We start from the raw sequence: 24,973 nt of genomic DNA, 5'->3' as shown, positions 1-24,973 counted from the left end.
ATCCTTGATTTTGTATAATGGGCATCTTAAGTGTACAAGTGTGTTCATGTCATTTTAAAATGGCGGCAAAGGCACTGTAAGATCCCAGGAAGTTAGCAAAGAAAAGAGGCAGAATTTGACCAAATTGGGAAGCAACTTTTGGGATACTAAGCCGAGACCCAAACCTGACTCTCATCTGAAGCCTTGTGCTCAGAACACTATTGGATTCCACGCTCTGCTGAAAACTGTCTATTTAAAAATATTTGGAATCAATATTTCCCCTCTTCTGCGCACAGCCAAGGAGCGTATTCCTAACTGCTGAAAGAATTACTGAAAAAAATATTAGTAAAAACAATTAAAAGCAACTATTTAAAAGGTTGTTTTTTTTAATAAAAAAAATCAGCTATAGACTAAAAATAAATTAAAACACATGACAGCATTTTGCATATGTAGGTAAGCTTGTCTAAACAAGAACGTGCTTAGCAGGTGCCGAAAAGCACAAAAAGCCCCTGCCCAGAATCAATAGGCAGGGAGATTCAATGTGTAGGCACTGCCACACTAAAATACTGATTACTTACAAGTGCAGAATGAATATTATGGGGTGCAAGTTTCACAAACTGAAGTGCTGACTGGGCAAATATGGGGCAAGGTTATATTGCAGGCACACTGGTCCCAAGCTGTTAAGGGCTATATACGGTATATTAACCATAACACTTTTTGAGCTTGGCCTGGTAGCAAATCAGAGCAGTTCTCTGCTCACAGATATTATATGGTGACAAGGTCTCAGTCCATTCTGCACTAAGTGCAGCTTCCAGATAAAACTTAAGGGAGCATTGGACATTTCAGGTCCATCTAACAATCTTGCCAAAAGGGTTTCTACTCACAAGTGAGCAGCTGGGCAGGTCATAAACTACCCAATTAGGCTACTTACCTGCAATTCAAAAGATAAGGATGCAGCTGAAAGGTTAAACCTTTTCTACAAAGGACTGATCTTTGCTGTGTAATTTTCCACACTTTCAGAAAGCTGCAACGTTACCGTTCAAGCTAATTATATCAACTAGCTCATACCGCAAACCCAACAAAGAATCTTGTGACACTATAAAGGATGGGAAGCCCACCTGGTACCCTCCAGGTATTTTGGGCTACAGCTTTCACCATCCCTGACCAGGGGTCAAGCTAGCTCAGACTAATGGGAGTTGTAGTCCAACAATTTCTGGAAGGCATTAGGTTGGCTTCCCCTGCCCTGAAGACTAACAGGTTTATTGTGGCCTAAGTGTTTGTAGATGAGTTGACTTCCTCAGATCTAGCAGTCTTTCAGGCACCTGTTGCAGTTTCTTTAGCAGGATTCATCAGAATGGAAGAGACAATGTGAGATAAAGTCACACATCAATATGTTTCCTCACCAAACTTTTCAGGTTATACTTGCATGGGAATCTCACATTCAGCAAGGGAAACCTTTGACCATTTTAGACTAAGAAATAAGCAACAGCTGCCACCTTGTGGTACAGAGAAAAACCCAGTATAGAAAAATGTACATAACTATTAAGGCAGAATGGGGACGCGGGTGGCGCTGTGGGTAAAAGCCTCAGCGCCTAGAGCTTGCTGGTCGGCGGTTCGAATCCCCGTGGCGGGGTGCGCTCACGCTGCTCGGTCCCAGCGCCTGCCAACCTAGCAGTTCGAAAGCACCCCCGGGTGCAAGTAGATAAAATAGGGACCGCTTACTGGCGGGAAGGTAAACGGCGTTTCCGTGTGCTGCGCTGGCTCGCCAGATGCAGCTTTGTCATGCTGGCCACGTGACCCGGAAGTGTCTCCGGACAGCGCTGGCCCCTGGCCTCTTGAGTGAGATGGGCGCACCAACCCCAGAGTCTGTCAAGACTGGCCCGCACGGGCAGGGGTACCTTTACCTTTACCTTTATTAAGGCAGAGTTCAGATACTAGGCAGGCACAGCAGGGTGTGGCAGTGCTGTTTTGAGATGCAGGATCCAATACAACCCCTCCGCCACACTGAAGTGACATCGGTGATATATGTGGAGGCTCACATTTGCAAGACCGTTTTTCCTTCACATTTTTTTAAAAGGGAAAATTGTGATGAAACACAAGTGGAACATGTGCACCACCTACCAGTTTGTGTACGTCGGAGGCCTACCCTAATTTCTTGCTGAAAACTACCCACTCCACATGGACATAGGCCCTGAGGTTGATAGAAGCCCAGGCCATTTCCAACTTTTGAAGCCTCCAACCTTAATAAAAATAAATCGTTACAACACCTGAACACAACATAAGGCACCAAAAGCAGAGCAGGGCACATTCAGCTACAGTGGTACCTCAGGTTAAGTACTTAATTCGTTCCGGAGATCTGTACTTAACCTGAAACTGTTATTAACCTGAAGCACCACTTTAGCTAATGGGGCCTCCTGCTGCTGCTGCGCCGCCGGAGCACGATTTCTGTTCTCATCCTGAAGCAAAGTTCTTAACCCAAGGTACTATTTCTGGGTTAGCGGAGTCTGTAACCTGAAGCGTATGTAACCTGAGGTACAACTGTAATGCTTTTCTATCTGAGGTGTGTCACATTTTGGCCTGATGGGCATAAAAAAAGGTTGTGAATCGTGCCCCCCAAATTAAAAAGTGTCTAAATTTGAGACCCCCTTTGAGATTGAGCCCCTGGACCAAGTGGGTATCCTGCCCCACCCCCAGAATTGGCCTTGGTGAGAGGACAATATGGATTGAAGACCTGCAGTTTATTTCCTTAAAAAGTGGCTAATTTATGCTCCTCTCAAAATGGTGACTAGTGAAACATGTAGTTTAGTCCTTAGGAGAAACACAGCTCAACAGATTGCAGTCATGGCCAGTGAATGTCTGAAACTGCCCCAGAATTAAAATGGAAAGAGCGTGGGGAGAGAAATTTAGGACAAGTGTTAACCTGAAATTACAAAATGTTTGGTTGAGTGCTCCTCTCAGACTTAATAAGGTTTGTAATTTTTTTTTAAAAGGTAAAATTGTTTTCTCACAGGTTTTTCCTCCAGAAAATGTGGAAAATGTATTTTTCTTTCGCAAGAAAATACCATATAAGCTTCCGTTTAGAATATAAGGGAGGCCAGAAGAGCTCAGTCACATTCAGAAGATACTTTGGGATAATTCATGGTCTTTATGTTGACATGTGGCCTTTATGTTGTTCATAATCCACAGGAAACAGTACATCTTGTGAATGCAGACAACAGCTTAAGGATATACTTGCTTGACCTTGTGGGTGGGGTTTTTAAAGCTGTGCTTTTGAGACTTACGGTAGGTCCAATCATCCTGAGTGACAAGGTGCTACTGTAGGGTTATGGGGAGCTGAGGAACAGGACACAAGAAAGTAATGGCTGAGCAATGGTCCAGGTTAAGAGGCCACTGAAATGAACAGGAATCATTTCCCCTTCAAGTCACTCTGGATGAATTGCAATTATGTGTGCATCTGAAGCCACTAAATATTTAATTACGTGAGTTCAGTGATGTTGTTAGGGAGGAAAGCTTTACAATTGAGCAAAAACAGGACCTGAAGTTTTATGGCCACGTAAGTGAGCACCTGACATCTTGAAATATCACTGCAAAGAGTGCAAAGTTCCATTTAGAAGAGGATTCGAAGTAAGAGGCATAAGAGGACACTGTCAAATAAAACAGAAAATCGGCTCATTTAAAAATGAAAAGGGATTTATTTCAAAAACTGCCTTCCCTTTTGCGTGCGATCATCTCTATCCATTTCATGTCACAATCGTCCTGGAGTAGTGCTTGCTGCCGACATCAAATAAGCAGTTTGCCTTCCTTTGCTCCAGAAAATCACGGAAGACAAGGGGATGCCTCCCAGCAGTTCTCCCATTACAAAACCATGATGTGTCACATCAGCATGCGCACCTTACATCTTCTACTCCACCATGGGACATGGGTGTGAATACATCAGACAAAACAAAATGTACAACAGATGAGCCTCCCTGCTTGGAAACTGGCTGTAGACGCACAACCACCGTTGGGATTTCACATTACAACTACATAGATTTGCAAACACCAATGTTGTCAGTTTCTAATTCGGGGGGGGGGGGGTTAATGGCTTCCTATCAGCTTATCTTCTTTGCTCTACATAATGTAACCTGAGAGCTGGGAGCAAGTAGTTCCGCAGGCTTCAAGAGTTGTAGAGCGGTGTGATACCCACCCCACCCCAATCTTGCACACAATTCTCTGCAGCTCAGTTCAAAACCAATGTTCTACAAGAATGCTTTGTTGTCCCCTCTTCCAAGGACACAACCTCAAAACTAAGCCTTAGTTCAAACTCTCCACTGATGGGGCTCATGAGTTCAATCTCCCCCACTGCTTGGCTATACATATAGCATGCTTCCATGTCTATATCTACATAACTTTATCCCAGATGAGATTCCGTATCACAATACACTGCATCCTCAAGATGGGACAATTTAGACCACATTTGGCAGGATTACCTCACAGTCTCTCAAAGTCATAATTAAAACTCCAATGCAAGGTTGCCCCCAAAATAGCCTAGAAATTCCTGCAAGGTAGTATTAATTCCCCATTCAAAAAAAGGCTACACACACACTTCTCTCCAACTTTGGAGGTTCTGAAAAAATAGAACTAAAACAAAATGAACCCAATTATCTATGATTTTGTACTGCGCTGTCACCATCAATCAGACTTCTGATGCTCAAAGAATCTCATTGGCTGAAACAGTGGTTGAAATGAGCTAGTGCTCACCTAACATGAAATTGCTACAGGACTTTTCTTCATCGCTGCAAAGGCCATATTCATCCCCAGGACTTGACCAAAACAAAAACAAAAAACCGAAAGCAAAAAAGATGCTATTCCAGGGAGAATGACCCCAAATGGAACACACAGATCTATGAAGTTATGTTGTTTTTCCCAGAAGGATGGTTATTCTGCGTCGGGACTGTATGATGTAGAACCTGATGGTCCCAACCAACCGTCGTCAGTGAGACTTTGTTTAATGGTGACCACGATAAGCCTTTCACAAAGTCTCGATGGGAACGGTTTCTAAAACTGGGAAAGGTATAAAACATTAGTGGTGCTACCCCAGACACATATCACTACAGCTCCAAATAATGAACAAACCTCCCCGATATGGCATTGTTTCTTGCAATTTATTAGAAATAGAAAATAATTGGACTCAAATGCTAATGCAAAATGAGATTGCAGATTCTAATGGTTGTTTTTTTAAAAAAAAAAAATAAACAAAATGACTGCTCTAACAGCAGGATTGGGGTGAAGAATCTGTGCCCCTCCAGATGTTGTTGGACTTCACCTTCCATCAGTCCCAAGCTAGCACAGCCCACGATCAGGAATGATGGGAGTTGGAGTCCAGCATCATCTAGTAGTTCCCTAGTCAAGCTGGAACATCATTATCTCCAAGTGCCAATTCCTGGTTTCCATCTCTTCCTGGCTACAGTGCGGCTGATAAGAGAGGAAAGCCAATGTACATGGAGAGCAGAGTCCCCAACACCCATGGTGGAAGATAATTTGCAAGGTAGCAAGATGGGCAGTGTTACTGCCTCACCCTTTTGCCTCAATTTAGTCTGTCTCTGCTAAACAAAGATGTACCAAGCTCAGTAAACCCAATCTGTACTCCCCTTCTTTGCCTGACACTGCTGAACTGGGGGACAAGACCAAAAGGGTGAGGAAGCCCTCATTTCACTTCCAACTCCTCATCCACCTTCCAAGCAACTACCTCCACAGGGTAAGTAGGGATGGGGGTGGGCCTGGTTTACCATGCCCATACCATCCCTCCTCCTTGATAGCTTTGGTGGCCTTTGGCACTGACCAATGACTTCAGACATATTGCTAGCTATACATTTGTAATGGACCAAACGGATGCAGGAATTCAATTATGGTGCCGTTTTGGATTTGTCCAAGTGCACGCAGCTGCCACACCAGGTATTTCGCAGGATTGTGGCCAGTTTGTGGAAAATGTAACTGAGCCCAAGAGGGGGATACTGAGAGGAGAGCAGGGCAGGGATCGATGGAACGGTCTTGTACTCACACTTCTGAGAAGCTCGAGTCAAGAACAACTACTGAGCAGTCTTCACTGATGGAAGCCAACAGGGGTGAGCTAAAGGAAAAATGAAAAGTTTATGTTTACACATTTATTTATTTTAGCTCCAATTTGCCAAGCAAAATAAAAATGCATTCACTAGGAAAATTTGACCTTTCCCTAGGTCCTGTAGATGTGAACAAGCATTTCAAGAATTTACAGAGCTGCCAATCAGGAAACAATGATGTCTATTCAGTTCCCTGCCTCTGGCCGGGAAACCAATGCATGTATCTAGAAACTGATATTGCAGATCATACCTATGTGCAGAAAAAGCAAATCCGGTGACGCTTCGGGAGTGCACAGGTGAGCTTAGGGCAGAGTCTGTGTTCTTTGTGTCCACAAGGACAACAGTCCCACTTTCGTCACCTTCAAAACAGTAACGGAGAGCAACGTTATTAGAGAGATACAAGCATTTTATTGCCCCATCTGTAAAACAAGCATCTATAAATACTCCTTACCCAATACAAAGGTGTCGGTTCGGTGTGGATGCCACACCAGGGAGGTAGGGAGGTTACTAAAGGCACTGCAGGCTACATGGGGAAGGGGGAAAAAAAAGGAAAATTCTGGTCAGTCTCAAAGTTCTCTAAAATAGCTGACAGACTGTAGGGTTGGACTTAAAAGGGTGGGGATAGAAAGGAAAAACAGAAACTGCTCTTCCCACCAATTCCAGACAGCTCAATATTTATGGAATTTTGTAATAGATGTATGTCTGCAAACCATGATTTTGAGCTCTGGCAGTATTCAACCATATAATTCTGCTTGCATAAAAAGTACCACAAGCACAATGAGACTTCCACAACTGCATCATCCCCAAATCTGCTCAGAGAGTTGGGGGGAAATCCCAGAACAGACTTAGGGGGCATGCAGAGGGAGAGGGGAACCATTCCAAAGAACTGGAAATCTTTGCAGTGACTAAACCATTTGCTTAGTGCAGTGTTTCCCAACCTTTTTTGGGCAAAGGCACACTTGTTTCATGAAAAAAATCTCGAGGCACACCACCATTAGAAAATGTTTAAAAAATTAACTCTGTGCCTATATTGACTATATATAAAGTAACTCTCTTTAATAGGCATCAAATAAACACAAAGAAAGTACCGGTATTTTATAATTACTTTATTATGAAATAGTAAGTACCGTATTTTTAGGACGCTCCGTCCCATAGGACGCACCTACGTTTTTTTTTGGGGGGGGGGAAATAAAGGAAAAATTTTTTTCCTTTATTTCCCCCCCAAAAACCAGGTCGGGGAACAGTGGGATGGCGGTGCTGCGCCTCCCCACTGTCCCCCGAGCTTGTGGGGCTGGCCCATGTCTGCCTGGCGCGAGGGGCGCTCTGCTTCAGAGCGCCCCGCGCATCGGGTGGCAGGCTACAGTCCGCAGCATGGGGAACCCTCTGTTTCAGGGCGCCCCACGCGCCCCCCCCGGGTGCGCAAGGCTTGCCAACACAGCGCGGAGCACGGGGCGTCCTCTGAAGGGCGCCCCGTGCTCTGCGCCGCCTGCAAGCCTTGCGCTCCTGGGGGGAGATCCCCCGGGTGCGCAAGGCTGGCCAACACCAGCGCGGAGCACGGGCGTCCTCCGAAGGAACGCCGCCATCCCGCTGTCCCCCGACTTGGTTAGAAGGCTGGCGGGGGGGGGGGGGAGAAGCCTGCTTTTCCCCGTCGCCAGCCCCGCAAAATCGGGCGACAGCGGGAGAGGCGTAGCGCGCCCTTCCCGCTGTCCCCCGACTTGGCTAGAAGGCTGGCGGGGGGAGAAGCCTGCTCCTCCCCGTCGCCAGCCCCGCAAACTCGGGAGACAGCGGGAGAGGCGTAGCGCGCCCACCCGCTGACTCCCAACATGGTTTGGAGGCTGGCGGAGGGCTTCCTCCTCCCCCAGCCCCGCAAGCTCCCAGAGCTCTGGGTCCCGTTCTGGGGGAGGGGGAAGCTCGGGCTTCCCCCGCCCCAGCCCCGCGTCTCCAGCCGGGAGACGGTTGCGTTTTAGCCCCGTGCGTGCTCTCCCAGCTGGAGAGGTGACGCGCGCCTATGGAGGCTCCTGCCATAGGCGCACGTCACCTCTCCAGCGGGGAGAGGGTCGCGGGGGGCTGCTTTAGCCCCGTGCGTGCTCTCCCAGCTGGAGAGGTGACGCGCGCCTATGGAGGCTCCTGCCATAGGCGCGCGTCACCTCTCCAGCCGGGAGAGGGTCGCGGGGGGCTGCTTTAGCCCCGTGCGTGCTCTCCCGGCTGGAGAGGTGACGCGCGCCTATGGAGGCTCCTGCCATAGGCGCGCGTCACCTCTCCAGCGGGGAGAGGGTCGCGGGGGGCTGCTTTAGCCCCGTGCGTGCTCTCCCGGCTGGAGAGGTGACGCGCGCCTATGGAGGCTCCTGCCATAGGCGCGCGTCACCTCTCCAGCGGGGAGAGGGTCGCGGGGGGCTGCTTTAGCCCCGTGCGTGCTCTCCCGGCTGGAGAGGTGACGCGCGCCTATGGAGGCTCCTGCCATAGGCGCGCGTCACCTCTCCAGCGGGGAGAGGGTCGCGGGGGGCTGCTTTAGCCCCGTGCGTGCTCTCCCGGCTGGAGAGGTGACGCGCGCCTATGGAGGCTCCTGCCATAGGCGCGCGTCACCTCTCCAGCGGGGAGAGGGTCGCGGGGGGCTGCTTTAGCCCCGTGCGTGCTCTCCCGGCTGGAGAGGTGACGCGCGCCTATGGAGGCTCCTGCCATAGGCGCGCGTCACCTCTCCAGCCGGGAGAGGGTCGCGGGGGGCTGCTTTAGCCCCGTGCGTGCTCTCCCGGCTGGAGAGGTGACGCGCGCCTATGGAGGCTCCTGCCATAGGCGCGCGTCACCTCTCCAGCGGGGAGAGGGTCGCGGGGGGCTGCTTTAGCCCCGTGCGTGCTCTCCCGGCTGGAGAGGTGACGCGCGCCTATGGAGGCTCCTGCCATAGGCGCGCGTCACCTCTCCAGCCGGGAGAGGGTCGCGGGGGGCTGCTTTAGCCCCCCGCGACCCTCTCCCGGCTGGAGAGGTGACGCGCGCCTATGGCAGGAGGCTCCATAGGCGTGCGTCACCTCTCCAGCTGGGAGAGCACGCACGGGGCTAAAGCAGCCCGACTCGCCCGCCTCCCACCCACGGCACACCCGGCAACGTCTCGCGGCACACTAGTGTGCCGCGGAACACCGGTTGGGAAACACTGGCTTAGTGCTACACCGAATAGAACTCTTAGTCCTAACTATAGTTAGTGTAAATTGGGGATAAAGCGAACTGTGAAAGGAGTGTGAAAACTCTCAGAACATGCCTCAGAAATTAATGGATTTCACTAAGTCAAGTTTTTTTTTTTTTAATTTAAGTAGGTCTATTCTGAGGAAAGCTTAGTTGAATGCCACTCAATAAATTATTATGATAATATTTCTTAATTCACACTTAACTTTCTTCTGGGCAACAAGAACTCTAAATAAAATTTTATTCTTAAACCACAGGAAATGCAGACATAATCTAACGCCCCAAAACATACCAATCCGAGTTGCTGGTTTTGGTGATCTGGTATCCCAGAGTAAAATCCTCCCATCCTAAAAAAGAATGAGATAAAATAAGCCTTAAAAGCAGAATTATCATTGTAGCGGGAAAGTATGGACCATCGTTTCCTACCTAAAGAGGAACTTTTTCAGTTTTGTCAGGCATCTCTCTCTCTCTCTCTCTCAATACTGTGTAATTCCATTAGCTTTGTGCTCATATTGACAATATCAAAGATATCATTTCACCTATAGGCTAAATTTGAATCTATAAAGTTCTAGAAACAAAAGTTGGTTTTACCTCTGCACAGGACAGGAACACGGTGTCTTTTCCAGGACAGGAGGCCACACATGTCACTGGACTGGAATGAGCTGGCCAAAATTGAACAAAAAGCACACAATATACTACATTAATATGGGCTTGTCTAGGTGGTGATTCAAGGCTGGATGCATTGTGAGTAGAAGGCATTACTGCACATGAATGGAAGAAAAGGAGCCATTTGCCCACAGGCAGCATGTTAAAATTGACAACTTTGCTTGAAGGGGGGCAGAAATAAGACAGGACTAATGGCTAGTGTGTGAACCAAAGAGTCACAATTAGCATCACGTGGCTCCCAAAGTAACATCTCAAGAGGCCTTCAGGAGGTTAGAAGGCTAACTTGGAATAATAGACCGCATGAAAAGTGCTAGTGTGTAGCACTCAAGTGCAAAGCCAGTTCCAAAAAATTGGGTTCTGGCTGCTTAGTTGCTGTTGCAAATTTTACTGTGAAACTCTTAGATATATTCTGCTGGAATCACTGGGTTAATTTAGGTGTGGGTTTGTGTTCCTGCAAGAGCAGTAACTATATTATACAAATCTCTAGAGAGATCACCTTGCTGCTTCTCCCCAAATTACACTGCCCAAGATTTAAGCTCTGGGAATATGAACTTCTTTAGCCAATTTGATTCACCCTAAAAAACCCAAAGGAACTAAGTAGTATTAAATGACTCTCCTTCGGTTATCTGTAGAATGGAAAGTGGTCCCGCAAAGATCAATGACTAAACAGCATCAAATCATCCCACACAAGAGGGAGCAAAGTCGTGCCATTTTTTTTAATCAAATACTACCTGCTGAGAAATTGTTTGCAATGACTGTGTTGTTAATCAGATAAGATTATAAGCCTGTCTCTTACATCCTCCCCCCTCCTGCTGTTTTGCTCTCATCTAGCATTCAGCAGTATTGTGATAATTTGGGACACTAACAGCTTGAAAACATACCCATGGAAGCTCTACACTGCATTTGGTCTCTTGAAGCATGTTGGAGAGAACATGCAACATGGATAAGACACACAGAAGCCAAAGTGTTTCCTTCAACACTGTGGAAGGCGGTTGCGGGGGTGTTGAAGAGATTCAGATTGTTCTCTGCTGCTCAGTCATAAAGCTCATTATGTCAGCCACAGGGCTACCCACATTCTCATACAGCCTGACACCTCGTGGCTATAAAACTGGGGGAATGGTTGGATCACATACAAGATCTGCTCGGGAGGAAGGGCAGGATAAAGTAATAAAAGTAAAGAAATAAATCAAGTTTAGCACTCACCTCTATAGGTGTTGAGTACTGTTTGTTGAGGGATGTCCCAGATCTTCACACTAGACATAAAATCCAGAGCAGGTTAAAAACTAGAATGGATACTTTTACAGTAAAGCAAAAAAGCAGCACCACAAAGGGATCACCTGAAGTCTTTGCTGCCGCTGACGGCCTGTGTGTTGTTGGCAAGGACACTCACTGTTGTCACAATGTCATCGTGCTCGTACTTACAGAATTTGTTCACGATCAGAGTTTCATTCTCATCTAGTTCCCAAAGTTCCACGGCACCTAAACAAAATGGGAATCAAAGTCAGCAGCAGAATGCCTAATGAAAGCCCTACATACTTAGTAGGTAAGTGGTGGGCTCCATTACTTAACATTATTGGTAAACCAAAGACGACTTTTTCTACACCAGAAACAAAATCACACCCACCACCAAACTACTTTAGTAGCCCCAACGCAGGGAACTTTGCTTTAAAATGACAGGGTTGGATCCAGGAGTGTCCTTTCAGGCACAAGAAGCAGAAACTTCCATTCATGGAAAAAGAAGAGAAGCAATATTGACTGCTTTCCATTTTCCCCCACCAGCTCCTCCTATGTAATTCCATTAGTAGATGATTTGCAGGGGGGAAATCAGCAAAAGAGACTCTTCTTCCACTACCAGGCATCAGGAATGGCTGTTCCATGAGTTAATGCTACTCACAAGACCTTAGGATCCAGCCCACATATTTTATAGCAATTTGCAATGCACTTTTTATCCTGCAATGACAGTGCTTGTTCCAGGCTTCAGTCTCTTCAAAGATCTCATGTCAAATTATTTAATTGCTACAAAAGAGTGATTGTAGAAAATCCAGGATTTCCAGATGAATGTTCTTTAATGTTCTCGGAAGCAGCCAACCAAGTTACCATGATAAGAATTACAGTCCAAAAGAACTGGAAGGCAGTCATAAAGAGACATGTCACTTTTTGGTTTAAAAATTCTCTTTAGCATTGAGAACCACTTCAGAAAGGAAGCATAGCTTCATCCTTATGCGATCTTGGCCGTAATTTATAAGCCACTAAGAGGTTCCAGGAGACACACTTCCCTGATGCTCACCTGAATCCGAAGCTACCAAGATGCCTTTATCAGCAACCCATTTCAGATCTGCTATTCCTGCTTCAGTCTGAACTCCCGCAGAGCAAAAGCCTTCATTAGGAGCTTTAGATGGGTCCTTGAACACCCAAATAGAACCCACCCAGCAACGTCCGCTCAAACTGGAAGCTCCCAGGAGCAAAGAACCATCTGGAAAATAAACAGAGTTAAGCTACAATGATATATTTGCAGTATGTGGATCACCTAAATTTAGCATAAAGAGAAATGCTACCACTGATTAATTATTAAATGCCAAAGTTGATCTCGTTGCTATTCAAAACTCCTACATAACACAATCCCTTTGCAAAGGAATCACAATTCACCAGAAAAACAGGCAAGGCCTAACACAACCGAAGATCAAGCTCTGCTCAGAGCCCGTCCTAGAATCTAGACTGTTATGGAAAAACATCTTGACAAAAAAAAATCCTATTGACAACATCCAAAAATGTCACTTAATAAACAGCTGAAACAAAGCCTTACCTATTTCTTTTTTAAAAAACCTGTAACTGAATCTACTAGGGTTTTTGAGGACAGCAGCTGGAACAAATCTGGCATGGTGGAGTAGTGTGAGGTTTCTTCTAGAGTGCACTGAATAGTCATTGAACATCAGTGAACAGGTAAAGCAACAGATAGAAATCCAGATAAAGCTCATTGTACTAAGCTCCTGAACTTGATTTTTCAATAACAGAGCTCAATCCCCTTAAAGAAATGCTCCTCTCAACCTAGAAAGTGTAGCTACTGCTAACATTGACATCGTATCGACGTATAAAGGAAAGAGCCATGCTTCACAGCTCGAGCATAAGCAATGTTCTACTTTCGAAGTGACCCACTGTAGGTGAGCGTTTTGGGACACAGTTGTAGGAAGACTTTGCAATAAAATAAATTTGATGTTGCAGCCTTGCAAAGTCGCATCACTTTCCACCCTGGGTCCACTGCAGACTAGGCACAAAAGGGTTTTAACCGGGGAGGCGTCCCTAACTCCACGCGGGGCCACGAGCGGGGCAAGGAGCCCACAAGGGATGCCCGGCTCCCGCCCGGTGGGGGCCCCGGCTGACGCGGCAGCAACGGGGCGGGCGCCGAGCTCAGGGTGCCTGGAGGGCGCGGGTCCCCGGCGCGGCGGGGGCAGCTCGCGACTGGCGCCTACCTGCCCGGTAGTGGGCCCCGTCCAGGTGCCGCTCCATGCAGGCGGGCGCGTTGGCCGGGATGCTCCACTCGGACCCGGCTTCTCCGTCGGCCGCCTTAGCCGGAGCCGCCTTCGCTCCCTCCATGGCCGCAGAGACGCGCGCGGACAAACTTGGAGCGCAACCCACGTGCTCCCAGGACACCCCGTTCCGCCCCCCGCCCCGACAGCTCTCGGCGCCGCTGCTCTCGCGAGAACGCCCGAAGCTTCGTTTCTCCTCTCTCGCTCTCTCTCTCTCTCTGTTTCTTCTCCTCCTCCTCAATTTCCGGGTTATGAATGGGTCTCGGACACCTCTGCTTCTCTCGCGATATTTTCTAAGCGGCTCACCCAGGGAAACCCACAGAGATAGAAAGGGAAGAGTTAACACTCCAGAATTGACCTTTAATTTAATTCACCTTCAGCAGCTCCGCGGTACCAAAGGGAGAGCACGGCGCGCCACATGTTCCTAAGAACGCTGAATCTCTATCTCTACATTTAAAGGGGGCCACACCGCAGGGTTGCCATAAACTACTCTGCTTCAACACCTGGCCGCCTACCATTTTGCGCTGTTAACGGTAGCTGCACTAGCACGGCGCCGCACCAATCCGCTTGCTTTTAAACCCTTCTCGCTTTCTGTAATGTCGGGATAGCAACAGCGAAGAGCCGTCTTCGGCCACGCTCTTAACTGCAATCCTGAAATGTAGGCGGTGTGTCGGGGTGGGGGTGGTAATAGCCGACGCTCAGCCAGCGCCTTCCCACCTTCATCTGGTACACAGCGCCAGCTTGGGTGGCATTTATTGATTCATTGCATGGCCACTCCATGTGAGGAGATAACGGTGGCGCACATGGCTGTCCCCTTTTTCCCCTGGTTATCCTCACAGCGATCCTGCGAGGCTGCCTCAAGGTCAACCCAGTGAGCTTCCTGGCTGAGCTGGGTTTCGAATCCGACACTGACCACACGCCACAACTGAGCAGAAGTTTGTGTGTGCGTGTGTGTAATATTTATATTAAAATATTTAAAATATATATATTTCACAAAAAACAAGCTTTGCATTCGCAAGATCAGCTGCTGCATTAGCCCCGCCACAGGCAATGCTGCAAATGTGGATTGTCCCCCGCTTCCTATCGTTGCCCGTGGGAGGCAATACCCGGAAGTTCCACCCCTGCGGCAACTCTACACTCTTATCTCTAGCTCGCTCTAGCTCTCTCTCCCCCTCCCTCTCCCGCCCCCCTTTTGTTCTCGCGCGACTCTCTGCCCCGTCTCCGCGGTGACGCTCGCCGCATTGGTCCTCTCGGCCCAGCTGTTCCGATAGGTCTAGAAAACCACGGCGAAGAAGGCGAGACCTCTCGCGAGACCTCCTCCACGGAGGCTGCCATCTTGAGTTCTCTTCGCCGGGAGGGTCACAGGGACGGAGAGGGCGGCGGCGGCGGCGGCAGCAGCAGCAGCAGCCGTGATGTTGTCTCGTTTGGCCGTGCGCGCCCTGGGTAAAGCGGGGGCTGCAGGGCGGGCGGGCGGGCTGTTGGGTTTCGGGGGGCTGTGCTTTGACCCTCTTGTTCTTGCCTCCCGCAGCCCCGGCTGGTGGCCTGAAGAGCTTGGCGCCCGCTCTGCCCGTGGGGTGAGTTCATGCAGGTGGTGAGGAGGGTGGCCTTGGAATAGGAAGAAGAGAGGGAGGAAGCCGCTGCTTTTCTCCGGGAAAAGCACAGGGAAGAAAGAGGAGGTTAGGCTTCTACAGGAGGCCGCAGCGACGCAGGTCGTCGTAAAAACTCGCAGGGGTTATGCAGGGTGGGAACGGGAATCCAGGCCACAAGAAGCGGAAAGCTGCAATTCAATGATACTGGTATAACGCAGTGGTGGCGAACCTTTTAGAGACCGAGTGCCCATACTGCAACCCAAAACCTGCTTATTTATCGCAAAATGCCAACTCGGCAATTTGAGCTGGCTACTGAGATTTTAGTTTAGAAAAAAAAACACAACTCACGCATTAGGGTTAATGTAACCCTTTCCGCTGATATATAATTTTATGGTATAACTCAGTGCTTTCCCCCCCCCTTAAAAAATGTTTAGGAATACTCTCATTTTGACTCAAGAAAATCACCATCAGGAAAAATAAATACAGTTCTAATTCGGGAAAATAAATACAGTGAATTTCTTATTCTGTTAAATTTACAAAATTTTTAGGGGTATGCGTCCCCACAGAAAAAAACCACTAGTATTACTCAAAAAAAAAAGTAGTGTTGGCGTACACTGGAAGGCTGTACTAAGAGCCACCCTCCCTCTCCCAATTTTTAATATGGGATAATATTGATTGTTTGTGTGCGCACATACAAATAAATATAAACAGATAAATAAACCCAGCCAGATGGGTGGGGTATAAATAATATATTACCATATTGGGGGATTCCATATTAAGAAAATGGGGGGAGATTGCCAAGAGTTTTTGAGCTTTGGGGGGGGGGATTGCTTACAATCGCACAAGTCGCCGAACACACACATCGTTTCCACGTTCACTGCTGGCAGCCACAAATCGACCGCCAAATTGCCACAACGGCAGCCAATAGAAAACAGCCCTTGACACAGCAGCCAATCATCTGCACCATCGCTGCAGAGAATCTCCTGCTCGGGTCTTTCAGGAGCCCCAAAGAGTGGTGCTTCTCCCTCCCAGCCTGGAGCAGGAGGTGTGGCAGGCAAGTCGTGGGCATGTCCCTTAGTGTGTGCGTGCTCTTGCCCAGACACCTGTCGCTTCCCTGCTCCCCTCCACACCTTCCGTGCCACCTGATTGGCGTCCGCAGTGGCATGGGAGGGGGGAATGCCCGCCCACTTCGCCAACCCCCAGCAACGGCCCTACTTTGGTGCTGAGTGCCGCCTTTTGCATGTGTGCCAAAGGTTCGCTAGCACTGGTATAATGTACAATGGATGCTCCGGTTGCGAATGTGATCCCTGCGGGAGGCGTGTTCGCAACCCGCAGCGCCGCGTCTGCGAACTCACAGGTCGTGATTTGGTGCTTCTGCACATGCGCAATTTAGCACTTTTGCACTAGCGCCGAAACCCGGAAGTAATCCGTTCCAGTACTTCTGGGTTCGGCGCGGTGCACAACCCGAAAATGCACAACCTGAAGCGTCTGTAACCCAAGGTGTGACTGTATTGACTCAGAAGGCTGTCATACAGCACAGTACCTTCAAGGTCTGCAAGGCCCTGAGCACAACCGGATTGCCATCTGACAAAACTGATAACCTTCTGTAGAGGGATTGTCAGTTCTCCAGTGCCAAGATAGAAGAAAGATCTGATTTCTTTTGGTCAGTTTAGGGGAAGCCTCCATCTCCTGAACTGGTAGGTCATCCTGAAGTCTGTTGAGTTCTCCTAAAAGCCTTGACTAATTAAAATGGAAAGTAATTGGGTTACGTTGCCTCTATAGCTGAAGGAGCGTCCCCACCCACAGTGTTCAGCCCAGAGACTTGAGATCCAGCTCTGAGGGGCTTATGGCGGTTCCCTCATTATGAGAAGTGAAGCTACAGGGAACCAAGCAGTGGGTCTTCTTGGTAGTGGCGCCCGCCCTGTGGAGTGCCCTCCCATCAGATGTCAAGGAATAAACATCTATCTGACTTTCTGACATACATCTGAAGGCAGCTCTGTACATCCTTTCATTGTCCTTAATGATTATAGCAATAGTTTATATGTATATGTCGTTCTGTTGTGTTCTCATGGTTCTTTTGCAAATAAGCCTTCACATTCCAGCCTTCACTTGCTCACACACATTTCAACTTTTAATTTTATTTCTATAATTTCAGTTACAACACTACTATGAATTTATACATGCAATTCTCATTGACTGTATTTTTCTGCATTTCATTTCCCTCTGATCTCACTTTTTACATTCCCCCCACACCCAAATAAATTTATATGTGTGTGTGTGCGCGCGCGCAACTGAGAATACAGTTAAAATGGACTGTAATCTGTGCTTTAAGGTGCTAAAGGGCCCTTTAATTTTTTTATCACCAAGTTGCAGCTTGCTTCTACTGTGTAGCAAGCAACTTTTAAAATGAGGAGAATTTTTACAACATGTTATGATTCAGTGTGAGGCACACGTAGTGCTCTCCCTTCACTGGGATACCAAACTTCAAGGGACTTTCTTGTTTAGGCACATTGGAAACATGCTTTTCTGTGTTAAAAGTGGTTTGTTTTGGTGTTGCTATCTTTGTTCTTGAAGTTTAGCCTTTCCCGTCTCTCTGATTGCTTTTTCTCCCCCACAATTTTTAGTCTGCTATTAAGTTATGCTTGCATAAGATGAAAGCATAACTATAATAGGGAGATTAATTTTATGCATGATTTTGGAGAATTTGGAGCCTTTTCCAAGTGCTACAGCTTGCACAGTTTATGGATGTGACAGTGATGCTTTGGAATTCCTAGGGAGACATTGTCACTACTGTATATACCTTATAATGCCCGGTGAAGACCTGAATCCTTAAATATGCCTTTGGAGAAAGCTCAGTTGAGAAATCTGTTTTGTTTACTGATTCTATTATTATAATATTTGATAATGTTCTTTCACATTGGATTGATTTGTAACTCAAAGCTGCTAACAGCTTAGAGCTCCTTAATGAAGGTAAGATAGGATAGTTTTTTTAAAAAAAAAAAACCAAAACAGATGATTACTGAATATCCTGAAGCTATTGATTTCTATTTAGCCACAAGTATAACCTTTTTTGGGGAAGGATTTGGAAATATGGGATCATTTTCTTCATTGCAGGGCAGTGCAAATATTCAGACCACTTCACACAAGTCAGCAACACTTGGCTCCTGTGCCACCTCTTCCAGAGACAGGAGGAAAAGTCCGCCATGGAATATTCCCTGAAGAAATTTTCCAATTCTTATACCCTAAAACAGGAGTCACAGGTTAGCATGCCTGCATGAGTAAACTCTTTGTGAAAGCCAGCTCTTAGTAAGAAACTTATATTTAAAAAGTGTTATTGAATACATTTATATATTTTTGAACTGAAGTCCACAAAGCACTTAACAGAGAAGGTGCCTCTGCTAATGATGAGGTTACACATTATCTTCTGAAGTATGTTGTGTTGATAACAACTTACAGCCAGCATAAGGAAAAGTACCTCAGAATAGATGTGTGCCTTTAGAAATTTGCGTTGCATTTCCTATTTCAACTAAAATTGTCTGTGTTTATCACTCATTTTGTCTTTATTTTGAGCAATAAATGTAATCTCTGTTTAGAACAGTGGTTGTCACAGATATGGCTGACATTCCAAAAGGGAGCTGTAGTACATATGTACAAGTTTATCTCTCCTTCCTTCCCTTATCTTTCTCTAAAAAAGAAGAGTGTGTCTTAAAAGGTGATAATGCAAGTATCATAAATTTAAATTAGTTATTAGATTGTAATGTGGTTTTGAAAGAAGTAGCACATCTGATAACTTAGTTAGGACTTTTGTTTTCTTGTTTGTGTGTCACAGTTCAAGGGCAACTGAGTTTTTCCCCTGACAAATCTCATGTTCAGGGAGGGTAGCATATTCAATATTAAGGCAAATTTCCTTTATACTGAATGTCTCTATCGTCTTGTGTAATGGTATTGATTTGCTTGCTTTTAGGCCCCTATATGCTTGGGACTGGGCTTCTGCTCTATATGCTCTCTAAGGAACTTTACGTAGTTAACCATGAAACAATAGCTGGAGGTGTTATGGTGGGAATTCTCATCTACATAATTAAGAAGTACGGTCCAGATGTAGCAGCTATTGCTGACAAACTCAATGAGGTAAGACAGCACGTTTATTGCTACTCAGTAAAAGAGTTCACATGTTAAAATTAATTTTTTAAAAAGGATACAGCTCAGCATACTATATATAGGATGCTGTCAGTCAAAATGTGAGTCATGTCTTTTCCTTGTAAATAATGTGATCAGCTAAGGAGTAGCTTCCAGTTCAGCACCATACCATCCCTCCACCATGCAGTCCTATGCCTCTTTACTGAAAGGTAAGCCCTACTGATTTCCATGTGGCTTGCTCTCACTATGCATAGGAGTTCAGTTTTATTGTAATATAATTGCAGTTTTTAGTGCAGTTCAACACTCCTTCATTATTTAGTAGCCTCACCCCTGATGTATTTTGTAGCCTCACCCCTGATGTGCTATGGTAATAACCACAATAATAATCATATGCAGTCTCAAGACATCCAGAGAGATTGAGTTTTCTAATGTTCAGTACAATGATAACTTGGTTCTCGAAGTTAATCCGTTTTGGGAGTCCGTTCAACTCCCGAAACTATTTGAAAACCAAGCTTCCTGCATGTAAGCGGAAGCCACATCGGACGTTCAGCTTCCAAAAAACGTTCGCAAACTGGAACACTTCTGGGTTTGCGGCATTCGGGAGCTGATTTTTTCAACAACTAAGCTGTTTAAGAACCAAGGTACCACTGTATAAGTACCTCCCAAATGAGTTAGATAGTTGGTTTTCATGCTGTTACTAGGCATGCTGTCCAAACTTAGCATTCAGTGATTACAAATTAACTGAATTAGAGTGAGGTCATTTTAGAAGAGATTGGGCAGGTCTCAATGTATTATTATTTTTTTTCTATGCAAGTGGAGAAGAGGGTATACTACACTTAAAAATACCTCTCTGGAGTAGAATAGCATGTGCTTGCTTATTTATTTATTTTTATTTATGCCACACCTTTTTCTCCAAAGAGCTCAAGGTGGGATACATTTCATCCTCATTTCATGCCCACAACAATCCTGTAAGGCATGTTAGGCTGAGAGGCAGTGAATGATTGGCCCAAAGTGAGCTTCAAGGCCAAGTGGGGATTTGAACCCTGGTCTCACAGGTCATAGTCCAGCACTCTAACCACTACACCCTGTCTTGTATCCTGCTAATATTCAGTATAATTGTTACCATCATAACAATTACACAATGGCTTTTTTTCAACATCGCATCAAGGGAAAAGTGCATGATGTGAGTGCAAAACTGGATTTCTCTGAAGGTCAAACTAGCTTGTTTTTTATTTCAGGATGCTATAGCACAAGCAACAGCCGTGAAAAATGACATGATAGCTGAACACACTACAGCTATTGAAGAGGAGAAGAAAGAGCAGTGGAGGGTGGAGGGTCGTCACTATCTCTTTGATACCAAGCGGGTACAGTATTAAAATAAATACACAGTGTGTGAGATCCAGGGCACCATTGGCACAAGTCTGAGAGTTGACATTGTTGCACAAGTTTAGTTGTCCGTGAGGATAATAATAATAATAATAATAATAATAATAATAATAATAATAGAAAATGTGCCATGGATTACATCAGTCACTAATGCAAGCCATTCTTTGAATATGGCTGCTGCAGTATAGCAATAATTAGGCTCCTACTAGTGGCATGGGTGTTGTGTGTTGGTTGTCACCCATTGTTATTGAAGAAGTAGTTCCTGTACAAGGTTTAAATGGCAAACCTTTAAAAATGTAATAGCAGCTTTAACATGCCTCTGATGCTTTGCTTTGCTTCACTACTGTCAGTCATAGAATTGTAGAGTTGCAGGGGGACCCAAGGGTCATCAAGTCCAACCCCCTGCAATGCAGGAATCTCAGCTAAAGCATCCATGACAGGTCGCCACCCAACCTCTGCTTAAAAGCCCCCAAGGAAGGGGAGTCCACCACATTTTGTGGGAGTCTGTTCCACTGTCAAACAGCTGTTGCTGTCATCAAGTTCTTCCTGATGTTTAGTTAGAATCTCCTTTCTTGAATCCATTGGTTTGGGTCCTACCCTCTGCAGCAGGAGAAAACTAGCTTGCTCCATCCTATGATAGCAGTTCTGGAGTTTTGAACAGAAATATTCTAAGTGCCTTTAAAATATATCTCTGCCTTATATGAAAAAGAGATGGCAATTGCGGTATCACTAGAAATTTGTAATAATTTGTTTGACTAAATTAGCTATAACATATGCTATTAACATCAGGATATCATGATGATGAGATTTATGATTAAAACATTTAGTGCTGTCAACAAAAAAATGGAATTTCAACCTTTGTGAATCAGGATCAGTGACTTGTGCTGGCAATCATATGCACAATCATAAGGGAGCAAGTTCCATTGAATATAATGGGACTTCTGTGTAGAGAAACCTGTCTCATTTAGTTAGTTAAAAACTACATATTTCAGTAGAAAACTAAGTGACTTAAATCTTCAAACAAAAAAGAATGTATGAAATCAAATATAAATTACACATTCATGTTTATAGGATAACACTCCAGTCAGAATTAAATTATTGTTTGAAAATGTATTAGAGAAAATAGATGGTGATGCACCTTTTAATCCCCTACCCTAAATCAGTATTTCCAGATACAACTTGCTTTTTATTTTGCATTTTTAGGTAGCTTAGGGTTTTGAAGATGAAGTACTGTCCATGTACTGTGGTTAAGGAATAATTCAAAATTATCTATTTGGGGATTCATTGATAAGAAACATTATTAGTACAAAAAAGCTGGAAAACATTTAAGACATGTATTTCCTTGCTGTTTGTGGAACTGGATCTTAAATAATGTCAGACAGTTGTGCTCTAAACTGAAGAATCATACAAAAATTCAAATATAAGTGGTACCAGACTATATATAACTAGAGGTTATTGGGGAAAATATATCACATAGAGTTAAAGGCATGCTGGTATAGTATATTCTACTTGGTCCTATTATAGTAACAGGCTGGCTATATGGTCTTGTGGGAAAAACTTTCTGTGGAACTTTCCTTGTGTTAAGTGTTAAAAAAATAAGTATTACATGTTATAAACAAGATGGAAAAAGCTAGTGGTTAAGGTCTAAATTTACTAACTATATGTGTATTTGTAGGATGCAGATAAGAGGTATTTTCTAAACCGTTCTTCACGTATGTTTTTTGTTGATTTATATCTCTAAATTATTTAAACGGAAGAAATACAAGATTTTGTGCACATACCGCATGTTCATTTTGCAGAAATACTGTAGTGTGCCCACAATGGAAAAGTGATTTCATTTCTTCCTTTTCTAGAACAATGTTGCTATAATGCTTGAGACAAACTACAGAGAGAGGCTGTTTACTGTATACACAGAAGTGAAGAAGCGGCTGGATTATCATGTGGCAATACAGCATCTCAAGCGGAATATGGAACAAAATCACATGATCAACTGGGTTGAGCAAAACGTTAGGCAGAGTATTACAGCCCAACAGGTACTTGGAGCAGGCTTCTCTATAGGTTTCCCCTTGCAGTTACCTCCACAGTACAAAATAAGTTTGTGCCTAACCTACTGGAGGGTTTGTGTGTCCCTATGATATGATTAATGTTGAAGATGCTGCACATCTGTTTTTTCAAAGTTTCCATTGGAAGAGATTGCAAGAGCAGTGTCTTGGGGCACTGGTGTGGAGGAGCCGGGAATTTGTTGGAACTTAGCCAAATAATAGCCAAGCACATGAATGGGAGATGTAAAGACTAATCTCAGTGTCTGCCTGTTCCCTAAAGGAAAGGGACAGAGGCGAATCTTGTTCCTCGATAACAGTCTATGTGAGACTTGTACCAATCATAGGATTGGTAGCTTTTTTGGACTAGGGAGGATTGGGTGTGCATTCAGATCTTGTCAAACATCGGGGTTGGTCCTTAATTTATTTTTTGCCTTTATGGGCCCTAAAGCATTATTTTAAAAACATGTAGCTGTGCTCTCACCCTTTTTTGTGTGATATTATTTCTAGCCTAAGTAGGTGCCTGGGTCTCAAGCTTTTTATTCCTGCACAATTTTAATCTTGATTCTAAGGATGGACTAAATACTGAGGTATGAAATAATGTTAGGTATAGCATATCGTTTCAGTGTGGTATGATTTCAAATAAAATTTCTCATGTCATTCTCCATGAAGCTTTTTCCCTTCCAAGTTTCTTAAAGCATTCATTTGTTTCTGTATTGCAGGAGAAGGAGAGCATTGCTAAGTGCATCTTGGACCTGAAGGCATTGTCAAAGTCTGCACAGGCAACTGTTTAAACACAATTATGACCTCTTAAACCATATGATGGCAAATCTTAATTAAAGCATGTATACCTTTTTGTTGGGCTTTTTCTCTGATAGCTTCGGAGTTAAATTTATTTAGGGTATTCCATTAACTCTAGTTTACTCTCACATAGAAATAATCAGGAAAGTGTATATAATTTGAGCAACTAATGGGAAGAGGTAGAATGAATGAAACTATGTTTTGCCTTGTGTCACTCTGCAACCCTTACTTGTTTTAAGTAGCAGGTAGAAAAAGACAAGCTGAACTATTCATTTTGAATTAACAATGCAAACACTTTTTGATTTTTAAAAAAACAATCCTCTATTTCCTCCTCCCTTGCTCTTATAAGCATCTTCCCCATCCCTCATATCTTGCCAACTTCTGTCTCCCTCCCTATATTCCACCTATACTAGGGTTTCATATCTTGAAGAGCAAAAAAAGAGGACAGCCTGAGCTGCTGCCAGCCCGAGCCAGGGAAACAGGCATGCGGGGCTGCCCCCACTCGCGCATTCCTCTTTCCGCATCTTGGGCTGCTGTGGCGTGCAGAGCTGCCCAAGCCGCCCCCCCCCCCAAAAAAAACCTCCATACCCAGACATCTCATTTAAAATGTAAAAATCCACCCAGATGGGTATGTTGGCCCCCCAAAAGAGGACATGTCTGGGATTTCCTGGACATATGGCAACCCTAACCTATACCCAATTTCCTTTAGTGCAGCATTCATTTCTATGATTAGTGAATAACCTGTATTTTCACTACCTATTGCCTTAAACGCATCTCATCTATGCACAACCCTCTGGTTATGATGGAGCAATGCAAACAATCTTGCACTTAAACATTGTTGTAGACTTATTCCACGCTGAATGTAGTTCTTCTGATTTGTGCTCTTCGAATGAACTTGCTAGTTTTAACAATTTCCTAAAGATCTCTTTATGTCCACGAAGAAGTGCCATGTGATTATTGGTAAAGAGGTCTTTATTCTATGAAGGCACAACAATGGCCTTTCTTACGTACAGGAGGACACCTGTGGGGTAAGGCTTACTCCGATAATCTTCTGTAGCTTACAGTAGCTCATGCAGATGTTTCCTTGTTACCCCACTGAGAAGATCAACCACATTCTGAAGATTAACTACATTCTGATCTGCTCCCTTGTGAGCATCAGCATATTATCATGAAGCTGTAATCTGATAGCATCCCAATCACTTTTCTATAAGCTTAGAACATGTATGCTGTCATCATCCCCTATGATAAACTTCTCAATTTTGCTCGTATGTTAGTACACATATGAAGGAAAGTGATTATGTAAACTGCTGTTGGTATTCTTCATGATTGCATAAAATATTTTCCTGTAGAAATCCTTAGAAGGTTCAGATTGGTGAGGATCACACCCAACATCAACATGTGCACACATTCTGCATCTAGGAAGAGTAGGCCCCTCTCAGATCTGCTATCTTGGTGGTCTGTGATCAGAACTACTTTTGCCCCAGGGTCTCAGTACATTCTCAATCAACTCAGTTACCTATAATTAAAGCCACTGGCTATGAGAAATCTGCTTGGACGGTCTTCTTTGTGGGGTGGAATTGTCT

General features: G+C 45.0%; 2 protein-coding genes across 3 annotated transcripts; one reads left to right on the top strand and one right to left on the bottom strand.

The window, feature by feature from the left end:
- Window positions 1-3,651: 3,651 nt before the first annotated feature.
- On the bottom strand, window positions 3,652-13,649 carry WDR77 (WD repeat domain 77). Of its 2 annotated transcripts, XM_081865026.1 has the most exons (10): window positions 13,382-13,649; window positions 12,202-12,387; window positions 11,252-11,393; window positions 11,118-11,167; window positions 9,840-9,910; window positions 9,541-9,595; window positions 6,529-6,600; window positions 6,328-6,436; window positions 6,020-6,088; window positions 3,652-5,022 (listed from the first exon to the last, which is right to left on the bottom strand). In XM_081865026.1, the coding sequence occupies exons 1-10, from the start codon at window positions 13,503-13,505 to the stop codon at window positions 4,863-4,865; spliced, it is 1,038 nt and encodes a 345-aa protein (XP_081721152.1). In that variant the 5' UTR covers window positions 13,506-13,649; the 3' UTR covers window positions 3,652-4,862. The 2 variants fall into 2 exon arrangements, with proteins under 2 accessions (XP_081721152.1, XP_081721153.1); XM_081865027.1 differs by lacking the exon at window positions 6,529-6,600 and having other exon boundaries at window positions 13,382-13,647.
- A 1,066-nt stretch (window positions 13,650-14,715) lies between these two features.
- Window positions 14,716-23,445, top strand: ATP5PB (ATP synthase peripheral stalk-membrane subunit b). The gene is made up of 7 exons (XM_081865047.1): window positions 14,716-14,881; window positions 14,967-15,012; window positions 18,142-18,287; window positions 18,992-19,155; window positions 20,403-20,528; window positions 22,404-22,583; window positions 23,312-23,445. The coding sequence occupies exons 1-7, from the start codon at window positions 14,851-14,853 to the stop codon at window positions 23,381-23,383; spliced, it is 765 nt and encodes a 254-aa protein (XP_081721173.1). The 5' UTR covers window positions 14,716-14,850; the 3' UTR covers window positions 23,384-23,445.
- Window positions 23,446-24,973: the final 1,528 nt, after the last annotated feature.

This window comes from Podarcis erhardii (genome assembly GCF_964252035.2).
Source record: "Podarcis erhardii genome assembly, chromosome: 6".
Lineage (NCBI taxonomy): Eukaryota > Metazoa > Chordata > Lepidosauria > Squamata > Lacertidae > Podarcis > Podarcis erhardii.
Note: the sequence above shows the minus strand (reverse complement) of the source record. Positions and strands in the feature narration are given on the sequence as shown.